Genomic DNA, 18,663 nt, shown 5'->3' with positions numbered 1-18,663 from the left:
CAGTGGCTGGGAACACACAGGCTGCAGCTGGTCGGCTGGCACTAACGAGAAAGCTGCAGTGGGCATTCGAGTCCGCTGTGCCTCAGTGCAGGGCCGCCCCAAAGCAAGGCAGCCCCCCCATCCTGGCACAGCATCCCGCTGGCTAATGTACACAGCCCCAAGCTGGTGACAGCCAGCATTGCAGCTGCTTCCCGAAGCAGGCTGGTCTCTGGTAGCACTCGCACTTCACCCTACTGCCAGCATTAGTGACAGTAAACCCCAGAGGAAGTTAGCAGAGAAATGATGCGTTTTCACTTTGAAGCTACAGTTCAGAGTCTTCAGGAAGAGCAAAAGCAGTGCTGTTTTAAGTATCAGAAATAATATATATGGAGGCTCTGAGCAACCACTTGAAGTTCTCACAAAGGAAAAGGGTTCAGCTGCGCATCATGTGTTCTCAGAAGACCTCGGTTACACACCTTCCATTTCACAGGGGGCATTTCAAGGGAGAGAATTTCAGGAACCCCACCAGCGAAGGCAGCAGTGACACAGCAGATGCTGACAGGCAGTGTGAGTACACTGCTGTAACCCTGTGTAGGGTTGCCTTAAATATCTCCCTACTAAAGTACCTGAGCACCAACATCCAGCTGCTTACAGAGTAATTCACTTATTTCCTCTTTTTCCTTTGAGTCAAAAACCATATTCAATTCTAGACAGCAAGGTACTATCACCGCTAGAAATGCCTTGTTCGGACTGTTACTGACAAAGCAGTGTAGGAGAGCTGCTACCATGAAGCAGAGTTCCAGCAATACAAGCTTTTATTCTGTGAGGAGGGAGAAAAGCGGCACAAAATGCCACACCAAGGAGAGCCTCCTCCTGATCCGCCTCAGAGCAGCACCTGCCTCCCGCTGCCCTGGCAGTGCCTCTGCCGAGGCAGGGGTCCGAGAGCCCCGCAGGCTGCGCAGCTCCTGAAGAGCAGGCTTTGTAACGAAAGGAGAGCAAAGGGGAAAGAACAGCAGAGCTTAAGGAAAGGATTACTGATTGCACTGCCTTTGAGCAAACAGATTTTCTTCAAGAGATACTTCAACAATACAGTTTTTGCCCTTTAAACGAAGCAACTGTCTTTTGCAGTTCAGGAGCCTACATGGTGTCTGTTTCTAACTGCTGAGGTCAGAATTAAATATTAATGTATTCAGTATTTTAATCTGCAGTTTGTCACAGGAGATTGCTCTTCTAGCTCTATGGCATAGTCTCTATAAAAGTCAAGAAAAGAGAGGCTCATAATGAACTAGAACAAAAGGAAGACTGCATTCCAACACAGAAAGAGTTGTTGACATCTCCTGCTTTTAATGAAGTTACTAGTTTTTAAAATTTCTCCTTTAAAAATTTCACATTGGATTCACAGAAGAGAGGCTTTTCAGTACTGGTTCTCTCCCGAGCTTAGTATTACCCAGCATGCAGCAAGTGTGTGTCTTACACAGCAGCCAAACAAATGGGGTGCACGTGCAAATACTAAATTCTCTCTCCGAGCAATGAAATACAATCCATCCAAGCCATTTCCTCGTGGCAGTATCTTAGCAAACACCACAAATTCCTCAGACACTTAAAACAGCATTTAATTTGACAGAGAGCGATTAGGGATTGTGTTTCACAACAGGCAGAACAGCAGAAATTATTTTATTATTTAACTGTACAATGACTTGTGATGATAATTCTTCTAGAACTAAAACTAACTTTTTGTAATTTATTTCATGTAGGAAACCAACTTGAAGTTTTTTGTTACCTGTAAAAATAAGGGCCCTCATTATTATTTCACTTCAAAAACATCTCAACTTTGCCCTCTAAAAAGACTGATATCTCTTAGTTCTTACTGAAAGCTAAATACTGCCCAGGGCCTTGAGGTGATATTATTATTATGGCAAGCTTTTTTCACAACTCAAGCATCAAAGGCCACCCTCACCTGATGCTTGGCCATCTCCATTCCCTCCAAAACCACCGTCTTAAAGTCCTCCTGCTTGTCCTGTGGAAGGAAAGAGGAGAACTTTCAGACTGCATTTCATATATCAAAATAACGCTTTGCCGTGAAGGCCGTGCAGTTGCTTGGTTGGGTGCTGTGCTTCAGCTAGAAAAATCACCCGCCCTAAAGAGCCCACAGCCCATAAAGAGCAGGCTCTGGGGCCTAGTGTGGCCAAGACACTATTAGACAGTAACAGCACCACCAGTTTGTTCTTCTGTTTATTGCCAGTAGTGCTGAATGAGGTTTTCAAGCACGTTTCCTTCAGACAGCAGAGCCTGAGTAACACCATACCACATGAATCTGAGCATTAGTCAGAGTGCCCTGAAGGAAAATTAAGATGCACTGGAACATTTTGCTCAGAAACAGTTATCTTCTAAGAAAAACCCGCAGCTATATGCAACAGTATTCTCCTCTGCACAAAGAAGAAATGGCCTGGAAGTCAGTATTCATTACCTCCTGCTGTTAATCTCATCCTTATACCCGTAGCTATGGTTAACAGTGTGCAACTGCTGCCGTGACTAAGGGGTTCCAGGAATTCCAGGAAGTTTTCTATATTCTTGAAGCATACTGTGGAAGTCCTGACTTCAGGCATCTATCTCAACATACAGTACTTACCAGCACGATTTTATACATTTTATGTAATTTGTAATTCATGCAGAGAGATTATTTGGAGCGTGGCAACTTTCTAACAGGTACAGCACGCTACATTGAAAGTCAGGGTTAGAGGCTATGCCTGATTAGCAGTCAGATAAAACTAATTATTCCTTTATAAATGCAGCAAGAGAAATTTAGTCTCATCTTCACGGTTCAAAAACAATAAAATGAGGATGCAGATGTGCTTCAGGTACTTGTTTTATCCCCTGTAGTTGTGAGTCTTGCTTGAATAGCTCAGATCTGCCTGCAACTAAGTTATTCCTAAATTTTACATAGCCACTGGCATGTCAGCAGTAGGTTCTTTACTCAGTGAAAACCTCCATTAAGAGACTGCAGTAGGTAAAGCAAGCTGCCAGTGTTTCAGCCCTGACTATGCCATCTAGCTGGAGGGAAATCTTTGAAGTTTTATTCTCGGGTTTCCCCACACACAGCTGTGAACTTCCTCCCTGTCTCCCTGGCCCACCCAGCAACCTTTCCCAGCTAAGTGCCTGCCCAGGGAGTGCTGTCCTCACAGCAGGAGCAGCAAAGTATCTGACAGCAGTTTTCTTTGCGGCAGCAGAAGGGAGCTCCCTGGGACAGGGCTTGGCCAGTTTCCATCAGCTTCACTAGCAGATCCAGCCTCCACCCACCCAAGCTACGGTTTTGATATACCTCATGCACCAACATAACAACCACCCTAGTTCTGCTCCCTCTCTACAAGCTGTGCACCCATGATTTCCCCAGAATGGTTTTGACTGCTCTCTGCCTTTTTCCATTCATCGTAACTGCTTTGGGGAAGAAACCCCGTTGCCCCTGGCTCTGCACAGTCTCAAAACTCTTGGTGCACTCTTTTTTAGGAATGCAACAGTTTTCTAAATATTTAGATGTGGTTATTATTAACAAAAATGCTTTTCTACTTCAAAAGGTTGTTAGTTGTACCAGTATCTACATATACGACTGGTTATCTGAAAGTGATTTTATGTTAAAATACATTAGACACTGAAGCATATTTTACTTTTTACTCAAATAATACAAATAATACTTTTAATTGGAGACAAAGGCAAAGTACAGAGTCAGAGTACACTGAAAACTGTGTGATAAAGTCAAGGAGGACAACTAATTGGGATGTTGATAAGAACTAAAACTAAGTGTCCTTTAGGGGAACCATCCTCATTATAACACTAAAAATCACACCCATAGGCCAGAAAAAACCCTGCTCAAACAAGTCCCTTACTCTCTGAGCATGCGTGGTAAATTTAAAGGCAGCTGTACCTTTACAGTGAAGTTAGAAAGAAATTAACCCTAGATTAGCTGGGGGCGGGGGGCGTGAATATTAGCTGTGACTGACATTTACCTGTATAAATGTCTTGCAGTTTCTCGGTGCGGTGTGCTAGCTCTGTGGAGTTACCACCTAGCATTCATCTTTGCATAAAAGTGAAGGGAATAGAATACCTCTGCTCTGTGTGCAGTTTGGCGTTTTGCACACCAGGCGAATTAACGTGCTTTTTGGGAAAACAGCAGCAGGATTTTGTTGTTTGTTTTGGTTGGTTGGTTTTGGGTTGTTTTTTTGTTGTTTTTTTTTTTTTTTAATATACCTACATGTGGCTTTTGCCTCATGGGGACTTGAAATTACTCCGGGAGCAATCTCACATCAGATAAACGCCCTTCTATTCTTCACTGTTTAAAAAAAAAAATAACCAAAACGCAACAGTGCTGTAAACTACTGTACATTAAAGTTTTCAATGAAAAGAAAAATTAGAAGAAAGCGACATACCTTTGCTTTTTTTCGCAGCAGTTTTGCTAGACGCACCACATATGGTTTGAATTCCCTCTGATGTGTACCTTGTCTTCGTACTTCCAATCCTGAATCATCTGATGCTTCTGGAATAAAAGCCCAACGATACCTGTCATGAGATAACACAAGCAGACATTATCCTTACTGAACATCCAGGCTTTTCTGCTAGATCTAAAAATATGAGTGGATGAGAAAATCTAGTTAAGTATCAAGGAAAGAGGCGGGGGGGGACGGACGGACACGACAATGGAGAACACCACAAAAACCAAGCCACACAAAAAACATCAGTCTTTGACAAGAAAGAATAGGAAAGGCAAATTCTGAAAAGCAGGAGGTAACATGGCCAAGAATATAGCATTGCCTTTTTCCTTTAGAGTTTCTTAAAGTATCTAAGGATGACAAGAGCAAGATTCAGCAAAGAGCTGAAACCAGTAGTATTCACATTGTCATTGTGTGTAAGAGAGCTGAAAGCAATGCTGAGTTATATAATACGTAGTTAATTAAAACATTTTGCTGCACATTTACAACGCTTACTGTAACACACAAAATGTTCCTAATATACCATGTTGATAACAGAAACTCATTTACTTTACCTATTCAAAGGCCAACAAGACCAAGTGGACCATTCCTCCCCCCACACCTTGCTGCACAGCAAGGACTGGCTACTTGCATCATGAACTATAAAGGTAATCAAAGTTTCTGTCCTTAAAACTTCAACCCAAGCCTCCATGAGACAGTGTGATTCAGCGTGACTATGGTCTTTCTAGAAATGCACAGTAATGACCTAAATAAAACTAGGTTGGCTAATAATAGGGATTAGGACAGCTTGGAGAACTAAACAAGAATTACGAGCCAAATCCCCAGAAAATAAAATAAATGAAGGAACCTTCAAGATTAGCTTTAGATTTAGAAATACTACAGGGCATAAACTGACACAGTGTGCTTCCTTCCACACACAGTGTCCTTCCACACTTTAGCCCACACGAGCATCTTTTAAGTAACAGGGTAATTAGAGGTGACCAAATGCCTACAGAGCTGCGCCAGGGCAGCAGCTCTCACATGGTCACCACTGTGCCGTGTGAAGGAAGAAACGAGATACTTTGAGTCCTTGGTGGCCTCTCATTTCTAGGGTCTTCAGCAAAAGCCAGCTGCTTTGCATTAATTTTTTTCCAACAGAAGAGGATTACAGAGGCCCTGAAGAAGCAGTTTGCACAACGAACGCTATTGACCAAGAAAAACCTATGGGGTTCCCTCCACAAGCAGGTTTGTCGCAACTTCTTCCAGACTGATCACACAGGAGAAATTTAACTGAGTCATGCTGAGACAACGTACAGTCGTCTGATCTCATGCATTAGTCACCGAGACATGTGGGTGTGTTTTGAGTTCTTAGACATCACTGCAACTAAATACTTTAAAAACAAAATACTTGAATAAATTACTATTACTGAGTAGTTCACAAGTGTGGAGAATCTCTTGCCACAGGCTACATCAAACCAGCTTGAGCTTATTTGGTGTGTAGGATCATTTGCTCTGGGGGCCACTCTGGCACTGGGAGGGAATGAACTGTCGTCTGCCCTGGGTGAAGGCCAGAAAAGGAAAGGAAATAGGAAAACAAAGATTTTTATACACTACAATTTACCAAGAGGCACGGACAAACATACAAAAACTTAAATGATAGCATGTTTTACTCACATCTGAAACTGAGGCAGGTTTTCAGACGGTAAAGCTAAGGCCAAGTCCAGAAATTTGCAAGCAGACAAGTACAGGTTCAACCATCTCTGACTATTGTAGGACGTGGAGAAACCATTGCCACCTGTGTACGTCGTCTCCAGACCAGCAACTGATGGCCCAGAAGTTCTAAAATAAATTGTAGTAGGCAGGTGAGTCATATCAGCCTTCTGCCACTATGGGAACATCATCTTTCCTACTTGCCTTTAAAAACATACAACTCTCTATTTACCAACTTAATCCTGAATCCATAGATCAAACCAGAACACTGCAAGCCTGTGCTATGGGTGGTTTTGTATGTTTTTACATACACATGTAAAAGAAAATATTAACATATAATAAACATGTTACACTGTATCTCATTCCCATCCAAATTACGCGGAAGTTTTAAATTGTGCCAGTTGTGTCAATATTACTTTATTTTAGTGAAAAATTCTTCAAAAGAACAAAGGGAATCTAGGAAAAAAGTGAAGAACAAGACTCGGGCAAATAAATCCTCCCATTCTTTTCAGAAATCTGCCTCTACTGCTAGTGTTGACTGAAATTGGATCATACTGTGCAGAAGGCAGATGGGATAGAGATGGACAATGGAACAAGAAAAATTATCTACCTCATCTTTATGTTTTTCTAATACTGGAAGAAAACACGTTTTTATTTAGACAAAAAAAAGTGCATCAGCCTTATTCTAAATAAGTGTATGATACAGAAAAGCTACAAAGTTATGCTATGCATATTTTAATTGCAGAAGCATTGTCATTTTAGCCACGAAGACACTGTAATAGTAACTGACATACTTGTATTGCATAATTTACCTCAGTGGTTCATGAGCAATCTGACAGCGGGACTTTTTTTATTTTGTCCTGAACAGTATGTCCCTGGTACTGCGGTAAGAATGAACCACCCTTTACTTGTCCTTCTTATTTGAGCTTGACAATTCTTTCTAAGACAAATTATTCTAAAGAATGACTCAACTGCCCATCAGCATGCCAGGAGACTGCTACCAAGTTAAACAAGTGGGAAGTTTGTAGGTTTACCTGGAAATGTCTTCATCAGCAGTGAGCTCCTGTTCCATCAGTAAAAACACTTGTACCTGAAGATCAAATGTTACATTTTAATACCACTTCTTATGGACTGTGACTCAGGAAAATGCTGTAAGAAGGCCTGAGTAATAAGCCTTAGAGGAACTGTTTGGACCTTTATTTTCATTCCTGGGTAATGACATAACCCCCTGAACTATGAGTGGACACTGGAACCCTAAAGCTCAGTTTATCCTTTATATAGCCCAAGTAGCGCAAGGGCCATAAGAAACTGGCTCTTTTATGGCCAGGAAAGCTCTCAGAGGCTAATCCCCTCCACTGCTTAGAAAGAGAGCAAGACCTAAAGGAAATGAGAATAAAGAATTGGTAACAGAGCAGTCAAGCTCAGGTGTGAATTCCCAGAAGTAACACAGTCCTGTCCACTTAAAGCAGTTCCAGGACTGTGGTAATTTGTGTAAAGGCCAGGGGACAGCACAGGAATTAGAGGGCCGCACTGAGTAGAACAGGTTTCCTAATGTTTATACAATTGACAGGCTCAAAATTAAATGCACCTATTGCTAAAATGATGTACTTTATCTTTAAGATACAATAGAAGGAGAAAAGCTGTATAAAGTGTAGATCTGTGGTTAACTAGGGGCTAGGTTAGGCACCTACAGGTACAAAAAATAAAATCACAGCAGTTGAGCCTTGTTAAATCTCAGTATGATCTGAATGACCATCAACTGCCAATACAACATGGATTTTGACTCCTCCTTTATGTGGTTTCTCATCCTCATTGCTGGAGGAAGAGAGCTTAATGACCAGGAAAGTAGAAACAGGGAACACCGAGCAGGGCAGGAGTGGGAATGGCGAGAGGGTACACATAGGTAGGCAGAAATTGAAGCAGGAGCCAGCAGGGAACAATGAGGGCAAATGTAAATTTAATTCAGGAGACACCTGAACGGCTTAAATAGCATAAGCCAACAGATATTCTATTTGGTTGCAAAAAATAGAAGTCAGGCCTATGAAAATAAGTCAGCTTTCAATTTGTGTCTGCTGTACATGCACAATATCTAGAAGAGATTATCTTAAAAATGTTGAGGAGGAATGAGGCTCTCAAAAATGCACCAGTCTTCCAAATCATGAGTGCTAACTGCAACTTACCAGTTCAGTGATCATGGTTGGCCAGAGCGAGGTAAGGTGCTGTGGAGACATTCTTAAAAGCAATACTCTGAAAAACAGGAACACTTGGGAATGAAGAGTGGGCACCTGTGGCAAACGGAGACTCTCTACCAGCCTTTCTGAAACAAAAAGCCAAGAAGGTTTCTTCAGTTCAGAATAATTCCAACTAGCATTTTCTCCTTCCCTCATGTACTCTCAATTTTTACATTTTTCAGTATCTGCCACGTTACCGTTTCAGTACTTTACTACAGTTTTCTTCTGTCAACAAAAAATAACCACTTTCACCCAGCAACAAAAAGAGAAACCTCAAAACAGTGCAGTTCTGTTTTTGATTAAAGTTCTCTTTAATCAATAGTGCACCTGGGAGTTTTGTTCATCATATGCAGTTTCATCCACCACAGGAAGAGGAGTTAACGTATTCCAAACAATACAACAACAGCTCAAACACAGCTAGGATATAATATTATTATTATGTATTGGGTGTGTGTGGAAAGGTCTTGATAGCAGGGGGGCTAGAATAGGACAGATGAACAGAAAAGCAGAAAAAAGCTAGAGAAGTCAAGAGTTCAAAAGGTCAGCCTTTCTATTTATCTCTAGTTGATAGGTGTTTATACCTTGGACGTTCACATCAAAATGCACGTTGCAGGTACCCAAGGTTATTGATCAAGGTATAAAATAACAAGAAGAGTGAAATAATCTAGATAAAAGTGAACTGATAATCACAAAATCTGTGTAGTTTGTTATCATTTAAGACTGAAAATGCTCTAACCAAAATCTGCAGAAACTTTGCATCCAGCCACGGAAACAGTACTGCACACCGATATTCAAGGGAACAAATCCACCTGCTGTTGCCCTGCCATACAAATATTCCTCAGTTAACATTACAGTTCCAAAGTCCATGAAATAATACATTTTTACTGACCTTGTATGTCTGGAAGGTATTTCTGGTATTGGTCTATCTCACTACTAAAAATTGCGAAAGCCAGTCTCTTCAGGAGCATAGCACGCTGTTCCAGCTCTACATCTCGATTAGCAAACAGATTGAGTGAACTGCTCTGAGCCACAGCCACTCGTGCTGAAAGAGAAAATGCATAGTGCAGAGATGAACTTCAAAATTTCCCTTCTGTTTCACTTTAATGCACAAACAACTCTTACTTTCATTGCATTACTCTAGTTCAAAAGCGGGTGTTAAGAAGATGCATGTTCTGCAATTTGTATTTTTAACCACAGTGATTTAAAATACATGTTAAATGAAAACTTTTAGGTATACACAATAGTGCCTGGGTTTGGAAGCTTTTGGGAGGAAGTTTAGCCTTTTTTTAAAAAAAAAAAACACCTCAATTTGCAGGTATAGATGCTCAGAAGTTTGGAATATGCAGAATATTTTTTCCTTAAGCAGAGTTAATGTCAGATCTTAAAACAAACAAGCAAACCAATCAACCAAAAAAACAACAAAACCCACCCCCTTCTGCTCTGCTTTGCCATATAGGCTAAAGTCACTGTGTGCCAAGATGGTCTTAAATTCTCTCAAGTCAAGTTATCTTATTTATGGATCTTCAGAAACAATTAGTTGGAGAAAACATGGAAAATATTGAATAAATCTAACAGATTGGAATAAATGTTGAACAAACGTCATCTTCATGATTTTTGTTTTCCTTTCTTTTAATGTTTCACTTAGAAAAAAGTCACTACTACACCAATTAATACTTACTCATCAAATCTCTGAATGTGGTTTTGTCATGTGTCATCAAATTATCCATAATAGCTCTCCAACTAAAAGAGGAAAATGGTACACAAATCAGAAAAGCAAGAAAAAAACCCCAGGAATTTACAGGAATATTTACAGAGCTTTTTCTGCCCCTAAGGCTTCCAATCCAAGCTCTCCGCTACACTGACTTGCTGGGATTTCATCTGAAACTAGAACTGTATTACTCAAACCCCCTTCTCAAAGAAAACAAGGGATGCCATCCCGAGTGACCTAGATAGGCTAGAGAGGTGGGCCTATGTGAATCCAAGTTCAACAGGGCCAAGTGCAAGGTCCTGCGCATGCGTCGGGGCAATCACAAGCACAAATATAGGCTGGGCAGAGAATGGATTCAGAGTAGTCCTGCTGGGGAGGACTTGGGGGTACTGGTGGATGAAAAACTGAGTATGACCCAACATCATTCACTCACAGCCCAGAAAGCCAACTGTATCCTGGGCTGCATCAAAAGAAGGTCAATGGAGGTGATTCTGCTCCTCTACTCAGCTCTGGTGAGACCCCACCTGGAGTACTGCATCCCCCCAGCATAAGAAGGGCATCGACCTGTTGGAGTCCGGAGGAGGGCTGGAGCCCCTCTCCTTTGAAGACAGGCTGAGAGAGCTGGGGTTGTTCAGCCTGGAAAAGAGAAGGCTCTGGGGAGACCTTATAGCAGCCTTCCAGTACCTGAAGGGGGCCTACAGGAAAGATGGGGAGGGATTCTTTATCAGGGAGTGTAGTGATAGAATGAGTGGTAATGCCTTTAAACTGAAAGAGGGTAGATTTAGATTAGATATAAGGAAGAAATTCTTCACTCAGAGTGGTGAGGCACTGGAACAGGTTGGCCAGAGAAGCTGTGGATGCCCCATCCCTGGAAGTGTTCAAGGCCAGGTTGGATGGGGCCTTGAACAACCTGGTCTAGTGGAAGGTGTCCCTGCCTGAGGCAGGAGGGTTCAAACTAGACGATCTTTAAGGTCCCTTCCAACCCAAACCATTCTATGATTTATAGAATTTTAACCACTTTTTTTCTCACCGGAAAAAAAAAAAAAGAAAAAATCTCGGAACTGGAAAAAAAAAAACACAGACTTGTGCATAGAAATATACCTTAGGTAGGTGAGTGTTATGTTTCACAGGGTAATGTAAAACACACAATATCCCTCTTAATTTCTCTCAACACAGATCTGTTGGGAAATTTTGGTCCACATTATACATACTCCTGTGTAATGGCATACCCAAAATTTGTAACAGCCATCGATATAAGCAGGAAAAATGAAGCCTTACTGGTTAACACACGAAGCATCCATCTGGAAGAAACTGGAATCCATGAAGAGGTCAAATGCTTCCTTTTTCCATGCTCTCCTTGTATACTGATACCCACTAAGACTGCTTAATAACTGGACACAGGCTCTATAGCTGGATGCATTGTGAGCGCTAAAAAAAGTCAACATTAAAAAAACTGAGTTGTTGCTTTATAGAAAGTTTGATAGATGTTTAATCCTTATCATGACTTTCAACTTAAGTGACACCCACCAAATTTCAACTGGCTGTAGAGATCTATGTCAATTCAATGAATTGTAAAGATACCTGTGATTACGGAGGTAGGGAACAACATAATGCATAATATTTACAAGCAAAGGAATAACCCTCTCTTTTTCATCACTGTAGAAAACCATATCCAAGAGATGAGCCAAAACCTATAAAAGGAGAGGAAGATACGTTATCATGCATTCTCAAACTGTTTTATCTACATTTCAGCATTTTTTTGTATAATGTCCTTTACTGAACGTTCAAGTTTATGATAGAACTGATCAAATTTCAGGTACTATACAAAATCCAGAGTATAAAGGTCCACCATTTTTAAAAAAAATTAAGTTAAAAAAATACAGAAGCATAAGCTCCTGGACAAAGCATTCTACGGAATAAGCTACAAACAAAAAAAAAAAAATCTCAAAGATTGACTGTGATTATCAGCAGTAAGTAACACATGTCACTAAAAACACACAAAGTTTGCCACCAAAAAATTTTCCTATACTACATATCTGAAAGGCCATGCTTTCGCCTCATCCATCTCACTGAATCTTTATAACTGGGTTAGTAAGTTTTATATATTGTTACATGACAGGACCCAGAATCCATTCATATCAGTGCTCCCATCAAATCTCTTTCCCCCAGCTTCCAGTCCAAAGCTTTTCACAATATAAAAGTTTATTATAAGACAGTATTTATTACATCTGAGGGACATTTACCTCAGAAAGTAAGGTCAATGCATGGACACTATAAACAGATGGAGTTATGTTTGAAGTTTCCATTGCTGGAGACAACATATCTAAACGAAGATATAATAAAAAAATGTCCAAAGTTAGTTTTCTTAAGCCATTATTCACCTTACAAGCATATTTTAATAGCATATATTCTGAAAATGTACAGACTTTGCCAGATACACTGTGTAAGATATTAATGCCTGAACAGTCCTGAAGCATTTTTAATATATTCAAATATAGAAAAGCTGCCCTCTTTGTACATTTTGGCCTGATAATTAATGTTTCGTTTAAAATAAAGATGAAACTGAAACTACCTTCAACATCTGATTCTAAGTTGTTTCCATCGACCATAATTTTGGGAGAAGGCTTAACCTCCAAGTTCCGTCTTAGCCAAGTAGTCTGTTCCAAGGAAGAACCAGCAATTGCCCCAATGGCATCCACTATCTTGTGTGTTACATCCTGGTAGACAAAACACCCAAGCATTTTGAGAACTTTGTGCAGAAGGGCTGTATTTGCTGTCCTGATGTGTTTTGGTAGAAAAATCTATATAACTAATAAAGTATAGAACTGCTTTCAAATCACTTCTGTTCTATATTATCAGTGAATAGTAACTCCACAGAAAATGAGATCTTTTTCAGCAGGTCATAAACAGTACTAAATAGAAGATACTAAAGAGTCATTTCAGACTACAGAACTGATATATCAGATAATTCTAGTACATTAAAGCATTGATTGTTCAATATTTTCAAAGAAGAGAGACATACATTCAACAAATTTCCTACCTGGAGATCCCTTTGATCTTTCTTATTCTCCAAGCTTGGGTTTTTCATAATGAACTCATTAAGAACACTGGAAAAAAAAACATATAGAAGTAGATATGGATTTTCTTCTCACAATACATTAATCAGTAATTAAGAGCTATGACAAGTCTGAAGAAATTGACATGCACAATATTTATTTACTAAACCTTCAGTCATTGCTACTTATCAATATTCTAGAAAACATCCCTTCAAGTTTAAGTTAATTTTTGATCATACTATAATAGTTCATCAAGTGTATGTTTTACTAGACTATATACAAAAGTATCTTTAGAGACAAGTTTACTAGGGAAGATAGATTCCAGAAATTCAAGAAAACGGTCCTTGAAACTTCATACAGAGAATACTACTCAACATTTTATTTTTAACATTCCACAAACAGCTTTCATGCTGGGAATAAGTCCTTTCTAGTGGGCTTCAAATCTACAGATACCTAGGAAATAGCCATTGTAGTTATTGTCTAAGAAGAATTAGAAACTTAAATCTACTGTTTAAAGAGCCTGAATAGCTCAAATGATCAGTAAGGTAAGATCATGGTTTATATCATATTATAAAATTTAATATATGCAACCATTCCTCAGAGGAGAAACTCATTTGACAGAACTCACAGGACTCAGACAATAGCTCTACCACTCAAAAATAAGAGACAGCATTTTGAAAACACTAACACTTTAGTATGATTTCACACACTTACGTTTGGGTTTATTTGAAAATTACAAATATCAAGAGCACTTACCCAAGTATGAGGAATTGTCCCGGAGCTGGAAGACCAACCTGGATGGAATCTTTTAACAGAAGCAACAGTGCTGCCCAGCTGTCTACTAAGCTGGTTACTGGAATCCTAAGGGAGACAGCAGCGATGGCAATCAAAACAGCATCATCTTCCTCAAGTATTCCCTATTTTCCTTCTACCTCACAATTTTCTGTCAGATATTGTGACTCAACATTCATACAGAATCTTTGGTTTTTCACTGAATATTAGGTGGCTACATCAAGTCATTAAGAAAAGAAGGAAGGCAGAAAAACAGCATACTCGAAAGACCTGCTTTTTAGTCCAAGGTTGGAGCAGTACCAATGAGTTACAGCACAATTACCATCAGCTTTCCTTAGACAGGGGTCAGATTTCCTGCAGGATTTTTAGGTGGGTGGAGAAAGGTGATGCAGAACTAGGGAACTCACAAAATAAACCCTTTTTTTAATGACAGCTACAGTTCAAAACTATTATTTCTTCACAATTTATATTACACAGGCTATTTCTCATCTTAGGGATTATAAAAATAAGTAAAATATCCAAACTGTCCATCTGCTTCTTGATGACAGACATAAAATTTAGCTTCTTGTCTTACCTTTGAGTATAAGCATAGAAAAACTGCAACATGCAGACTTCCAGTGAAAGATGTTTCTAGAAAAAGATACAAAACCTGTGTCATCAGGAGGAAGAAAGTGATTTTTTCCTCACTCGCCAGGGCAAAACTGACAATGCTATCATGTTACTGCAGCATCTGAAGATATAGCTTAATTCATTAACAGCATATTATGACTGTCCATTTAGGCATCTCTCTATAAAGTTATTCCCTTTTCTTTTTATTCCCACTTTTACCTGCTTCCCTTTCCCACCTGAAAAAAAAAAATCAACTTGATGCTAGGGTATGCACCTGTTTCCCTCATGTAGGCAGCCTCTCCCCACAAAACACAGTTATACAGATGCAGTAAATAGGACTCTGGAGTTGTTCAGGAAATGGTAATTACTTAAGGAGGTAAGACTTCCCTCTGAAAGTTCATCCGTCTATGAGATATTGTGAAAGTTTTCACACTGTACTGAGCAATAGCGTGATTGCTTGCTCAGCTTTGTAAATGAAGTATCCATATCATCAGTGATCTAAGCTTCAGTAAGAGAACACTAAATAAATCAATAGCATCCCTACGGTTTTCATACCTTGTCCTTTGCTATGGCCGGAGGCTGCTTCAAAACTTCTTTCACTGTTTGTATAACAGTCTCCGTCCTCATAACACTGATAGAGCGAACTAGCTCGACCAGTAGAAGTTGTTCTTCTCCTGCTGCAGGAATAACCTAAAATAATCAAATGTATGTAACGGATTATCATCACAGGCAATGCCTGTGCCAAAATTAAGGCAGCGGGTCTCATGGGATTGGAATGTTAGTAAGAGTTCATCTAGAGGTTTGGAATTACATACTCTTTTTCTGAAGAACTCAGGAAGACTATCCCATTCTGAATTAAATTGGTAGTTCCCCAACAGTACAGTAGTTAGTTAGAAACATAAATATTCTCCATATTTCATACTACGTAATTTTCATTAGACTGAATGAATTTTCTCCTTACTGCTTCTAAATCACTTAAAGCTATTTCCACCACCTGAAATGACCACTGTAGTATAAACATACCTTTGCCCTAGAAGTATTTTTATTTTGCCTCCTTTCATTCCATACAAATGCAACAGCAGCCATGAAGTGAACACCATGATTCATTGAAATTGGACCCAGAAGTTCGAGAATCTGCTGCCTCAAATTCTGAAATACGGAAGCAGAACACATACACCTTTAGCTAAGCACCTCAGCATTATATTCAGAACAGCTGGCTATAAAGCCATACTTGGATGGTAACTATCACTAACTTTTATAAAAATGAAAGGATGCACTCAGAGGGTTCACAAAGCTCTATTCTACATCTGGTACTCTTCAATCATTCTATTCATGACAGACAAGGGAAGATAAAACACGCTTATTGAATTTGCAAATGGTAATGAAGTGGGAAGCAACAGATAGAAAAGTACAGAACTAAAAATGATCTGACAAACCCAAAAAGCATCCTGAAAAAAGATTAGCTGCAATAAAAGCTTGATCTTTGCATGCAAAGGTAGGGATAAACAACTTTAGTGGTTCAGCATGAGAAATTATTTAGATAGCAGTGTTACAGGAAAAAAAATAATCTTGGGATTACAGTGGATCACAAACTCACCATGACAACTTTGCAAGGAAGGGGAAAAGAGCATTCATAAGTGAAAGACATTAAATATTTCCCCTGAAAGAAGATACCACATACCATGTCCAGTTTTGGACATCTTACTTCAAAAACTATACCACAAACTGACAGAAGTCAAACAATAAGAAGGAAGATTAGTGCTGTGGAATATGACCTGCAAGAAGGGACAGAAATGGGTTTATATATAGCCAGGAAGAGATATGTAAGTCGATATATAATAGTTACCAAATGTGTACAAGATAATTAGAACGATGAAAGGAAGATGATGTTCATGTCTGCCTCAAATAGTAATGGACTATTAAAAAGTAGGGGTGGTGGGGAAATCCTAAAAGAAAGAACATGCTACTCTGGGTGACGGAAATAGTCGCTGTTGAAACTCTTAATAATGTCAGAAGTTATTGAGACACACTTGAGTCAGGAAATGTATTGCCTGAGCTTTCTTCTTGATCTGTTTTCTATGACAGGAAAATTTCAGACAAAAAAATGTACTTTCCACCTGTTTTCTGAAAACCATTTTTACCTTGGTCAGAGAGATTTCAGTAGGAATTGTCTAAACTTGCAGAAAACAGCTATATACCATCCCAGAGCTTGAGTATACACTTTATGCATTTGCCAAGAGTGTGGTTGCCAAAGCAACCTAGTTGTACTGAAGCTCAGAAAGCTTGTTTATTCTTTAGATACACAATTCTGCAGAGCTCCACAGTTTCATGTGTTTTTAACCACATCCACCAACTAAAAGGCAGCTACAAAACCACTACCCAAAGTAGTGAAGGTAAAAACGTTGAACAACTTACCCTGACACTACACTGAAAAGCTGAATCCAAACGGGACTTTTTAATATACAGGACATGTTGAATGCTCTTTAGAATACTATGGATGTGGGCAAATTAAAGAAAAGCTAGGATGTACAGAAGAGTTAATGTTTACCCAGAGTACAAAAGCTTCTTTGTTCATAGAAGCAGCCTAATATTTAAGCCATCAACAAGTATGGACCCCCTTCCTTTCAGTGACTAGGCAGCCCTATGGACAGCACAAACATGACCATAGATGCTGTCTGTGCAAAGCCATGGAGTCTTACATAAGTTATTTTTTTTTATTCCTTCAATCTGAAGGACAAAGGTTGAAAAGGATGTAACACACCATCATCACAAACAGTATCTGATAGTCTTTGAATTAACTGAGGAAATCTTATTTTAAATCATTTCAAATTTCAATGACAATTTCCTATTTAATAACGTGAAGTATAAGAAGTTTGAACTACTTCCAATAAGAGTGCTAGGCAGCATTCTCAGTACAGTCCCTTTGACACCTTCTAAGGTTCTCTTCATGATTACCAACTCACTATCTGCTATGACATTTTCCTGTGCACAGTGACATCGCTGTATGGTAATTGAATGAATAAAGGTACTAGTTCGTAATTGCCAAGTACTAGATGTTTTAAGAGGAGAGTTCTCTTTTGTTAAGATTTTACATTAATATTTTATATCTTTTGAAGCATAAAAGGATTGCTTAAATTTTTTTTCAAGATGGAATTCATTTTCTTTGTAGAAAGCAAACAGGTGAGATGTCTTGAGTTGATACACTCAAGTTTAAAAGCAGATCAATACCCATTTATAAAAGCCGTTTTTCTGAGGTGGATGAGTAAATGAGGACAAAAGTATTAAAACTCAATTTACATTTAAGGGAATGGAATTGGATTTAGTTTGACAAAGGCATTAATGAACAACTTAAATGATAGTATCCCTGATATTCTGACCTTTGTTGACCCAAGATTAATAGTAGTAATGGATGCGGCAGCAGCAGCAGCAGTTTTCTCTGACGAATCTGCAAGGTGAAGGATGCTCCATAGCAACGTCACAGAAGACATGATCATATGCAAGATAGATAGGATCCCATTGCGTGCTTCAATCAAATGCTTCTGATCTACATTAACCAAAAGCTAGTGGATTTGAAGGGGAGAGAGGAGGAAGAGCATTAAATATCTACATAAACAGCATACGTGAAATAGTATAAATTGAGACTTAACAGACATGGAAGCTTTCAGCCTTAACTCTTTTTCAAAACAGTTTTTCAATAACTCTTACAGTATGTGCAGGTTTTGAGTCTTAAAATAATAATTAAAGAATCTTTTGACTGAGTCATACAATATCAAAGGTATTCTGAACATGAGGCCTCATGTCTACAGCAATCAATTTTCAATCATCTGCCGATATATTTGCAAAACAATTATTTCAGAATTGTAAGTGTAACTAATACTCTAGGCAAAATTTACTTGCACAAACACACACTTTTCAGTTACTTTTAAATACATGGAAGGCAAAGGTGTAGAAGAGGATGACAAAGAAAGCAAAACAGACTGCAGAGAGAACAGGGCAAAAATTTTCTTGCAGAATTTGGACCAACTTCTTAACAGAGGCTATGCTCAGAATACCAGATCTAAAAATACTGCATGACTAAAAAGACAAATTGTGAATATACAAAAGGAGCAGAAAGAGAA

At 39.2% G+C, this 18,663-nt stretch overlaps 1 protein-coding gene across 7 annotated transcripts in view; it reads right to left on the bottom strand.

The window, feature by feature from the left end:
- Positions 1 to 18,663, bottom strand: part of DOP1A (DOP1 leucine zipper like protein A) — a 68,204-nt gene that overhangs the window by 784 nt on the left and 48,757 nt on the right. For 4 of the 7 annotated variants that reach the window (XM_075087173.1, XM_075087169.1, XM_075087171.1 and 1 more), the window contains 17 exons: positions 17,923 to 18,105; positions 15,569 to 15,694; positions 15,101 to 15,235; positions 14,511 to 14,566; positions 13,901 to 14,005; positions 13,129 to 13,195; positions 12,661 to 12,805; positions 12,332 to 12,411; positions 11,670 to 11,779; positions 11,367 to 11,516; positions 10,059 to 10,120; positions 9,270 to 9,422; positions 8,330 to 8,466; positions 7,184 to 7,239; positions 6,114 to 6,278; positions 4,401 to 4,530; positions 1,937 to 1,996 (listed from right to left, as the gene is read on the bottom strand). In XM_075087173.1, coding sequence (XP_074943274.1) covers positions 1,937 to 1,996; positions 4,401 to 4,530; positions 6,114 to 6,278; positions 7,184 to 7,239; positions 8,330 to 8,466; positions 9,270 to 9,422; positions 10,059 to 10,120; positions 11,367 to 11,516; positions 11,670 to 11,779; positions 12,332 to 12,411; positions 12,661 to 12,805; positions 13,129 to 13,195; positions 13,901 to 14,005; positions 14,511 to 14,566; positions 15,101 to 15,235; positions 15,569 to 15,694; positions 17,923 to 18,105 — 1,920 coding nt within the window. Of the gene's footprint in view, positions 1 to 1,936; positions 1,997 to 4,400; positions 4,531 to 6,113; positions 6,279 to 7,183; positions 7,240 to 8,329; positions 8,467 to 9,269; positions 9,423 to 10,058; positions 10,121 to 11,366; positions 11,517 to 11,669; positions 11,780 to 12,331; positions 12,412 to 12,660; positions 12,806 to 13,128; positions 13,196 to 13,900; positions 14,006 to 14,510; positions 14,567 to 15,100; positions 15,236 to 15,568; positions 15,695 to 17,922; positions 18,106 to 18,663 lie in introns of those variants that run through there. The other 3 variants (XR_012659567.1, XR_012659568.1, XM_075087170.1) reach the window with 3 other exon arrangements.

The sequence above is a fragment of the Phalacrocorax aristotelis genome, chromosome 3 (assembly GCF_949628215.1).
Source record: "Phalacrocorax aristotelis chromosome 3, bGulAri2.1, whole genome shotgun sequence".
Lineage (NCBI taxonomy): Eukaryota > Metazoa > Chordata > Aves > Suliformes > Phalacrocoracidae > Phalacrocorax > Phalacrocorax aristotelis.
This window is presented reverse-complemented; position numbering and strand designations above follow the sequence as displayed.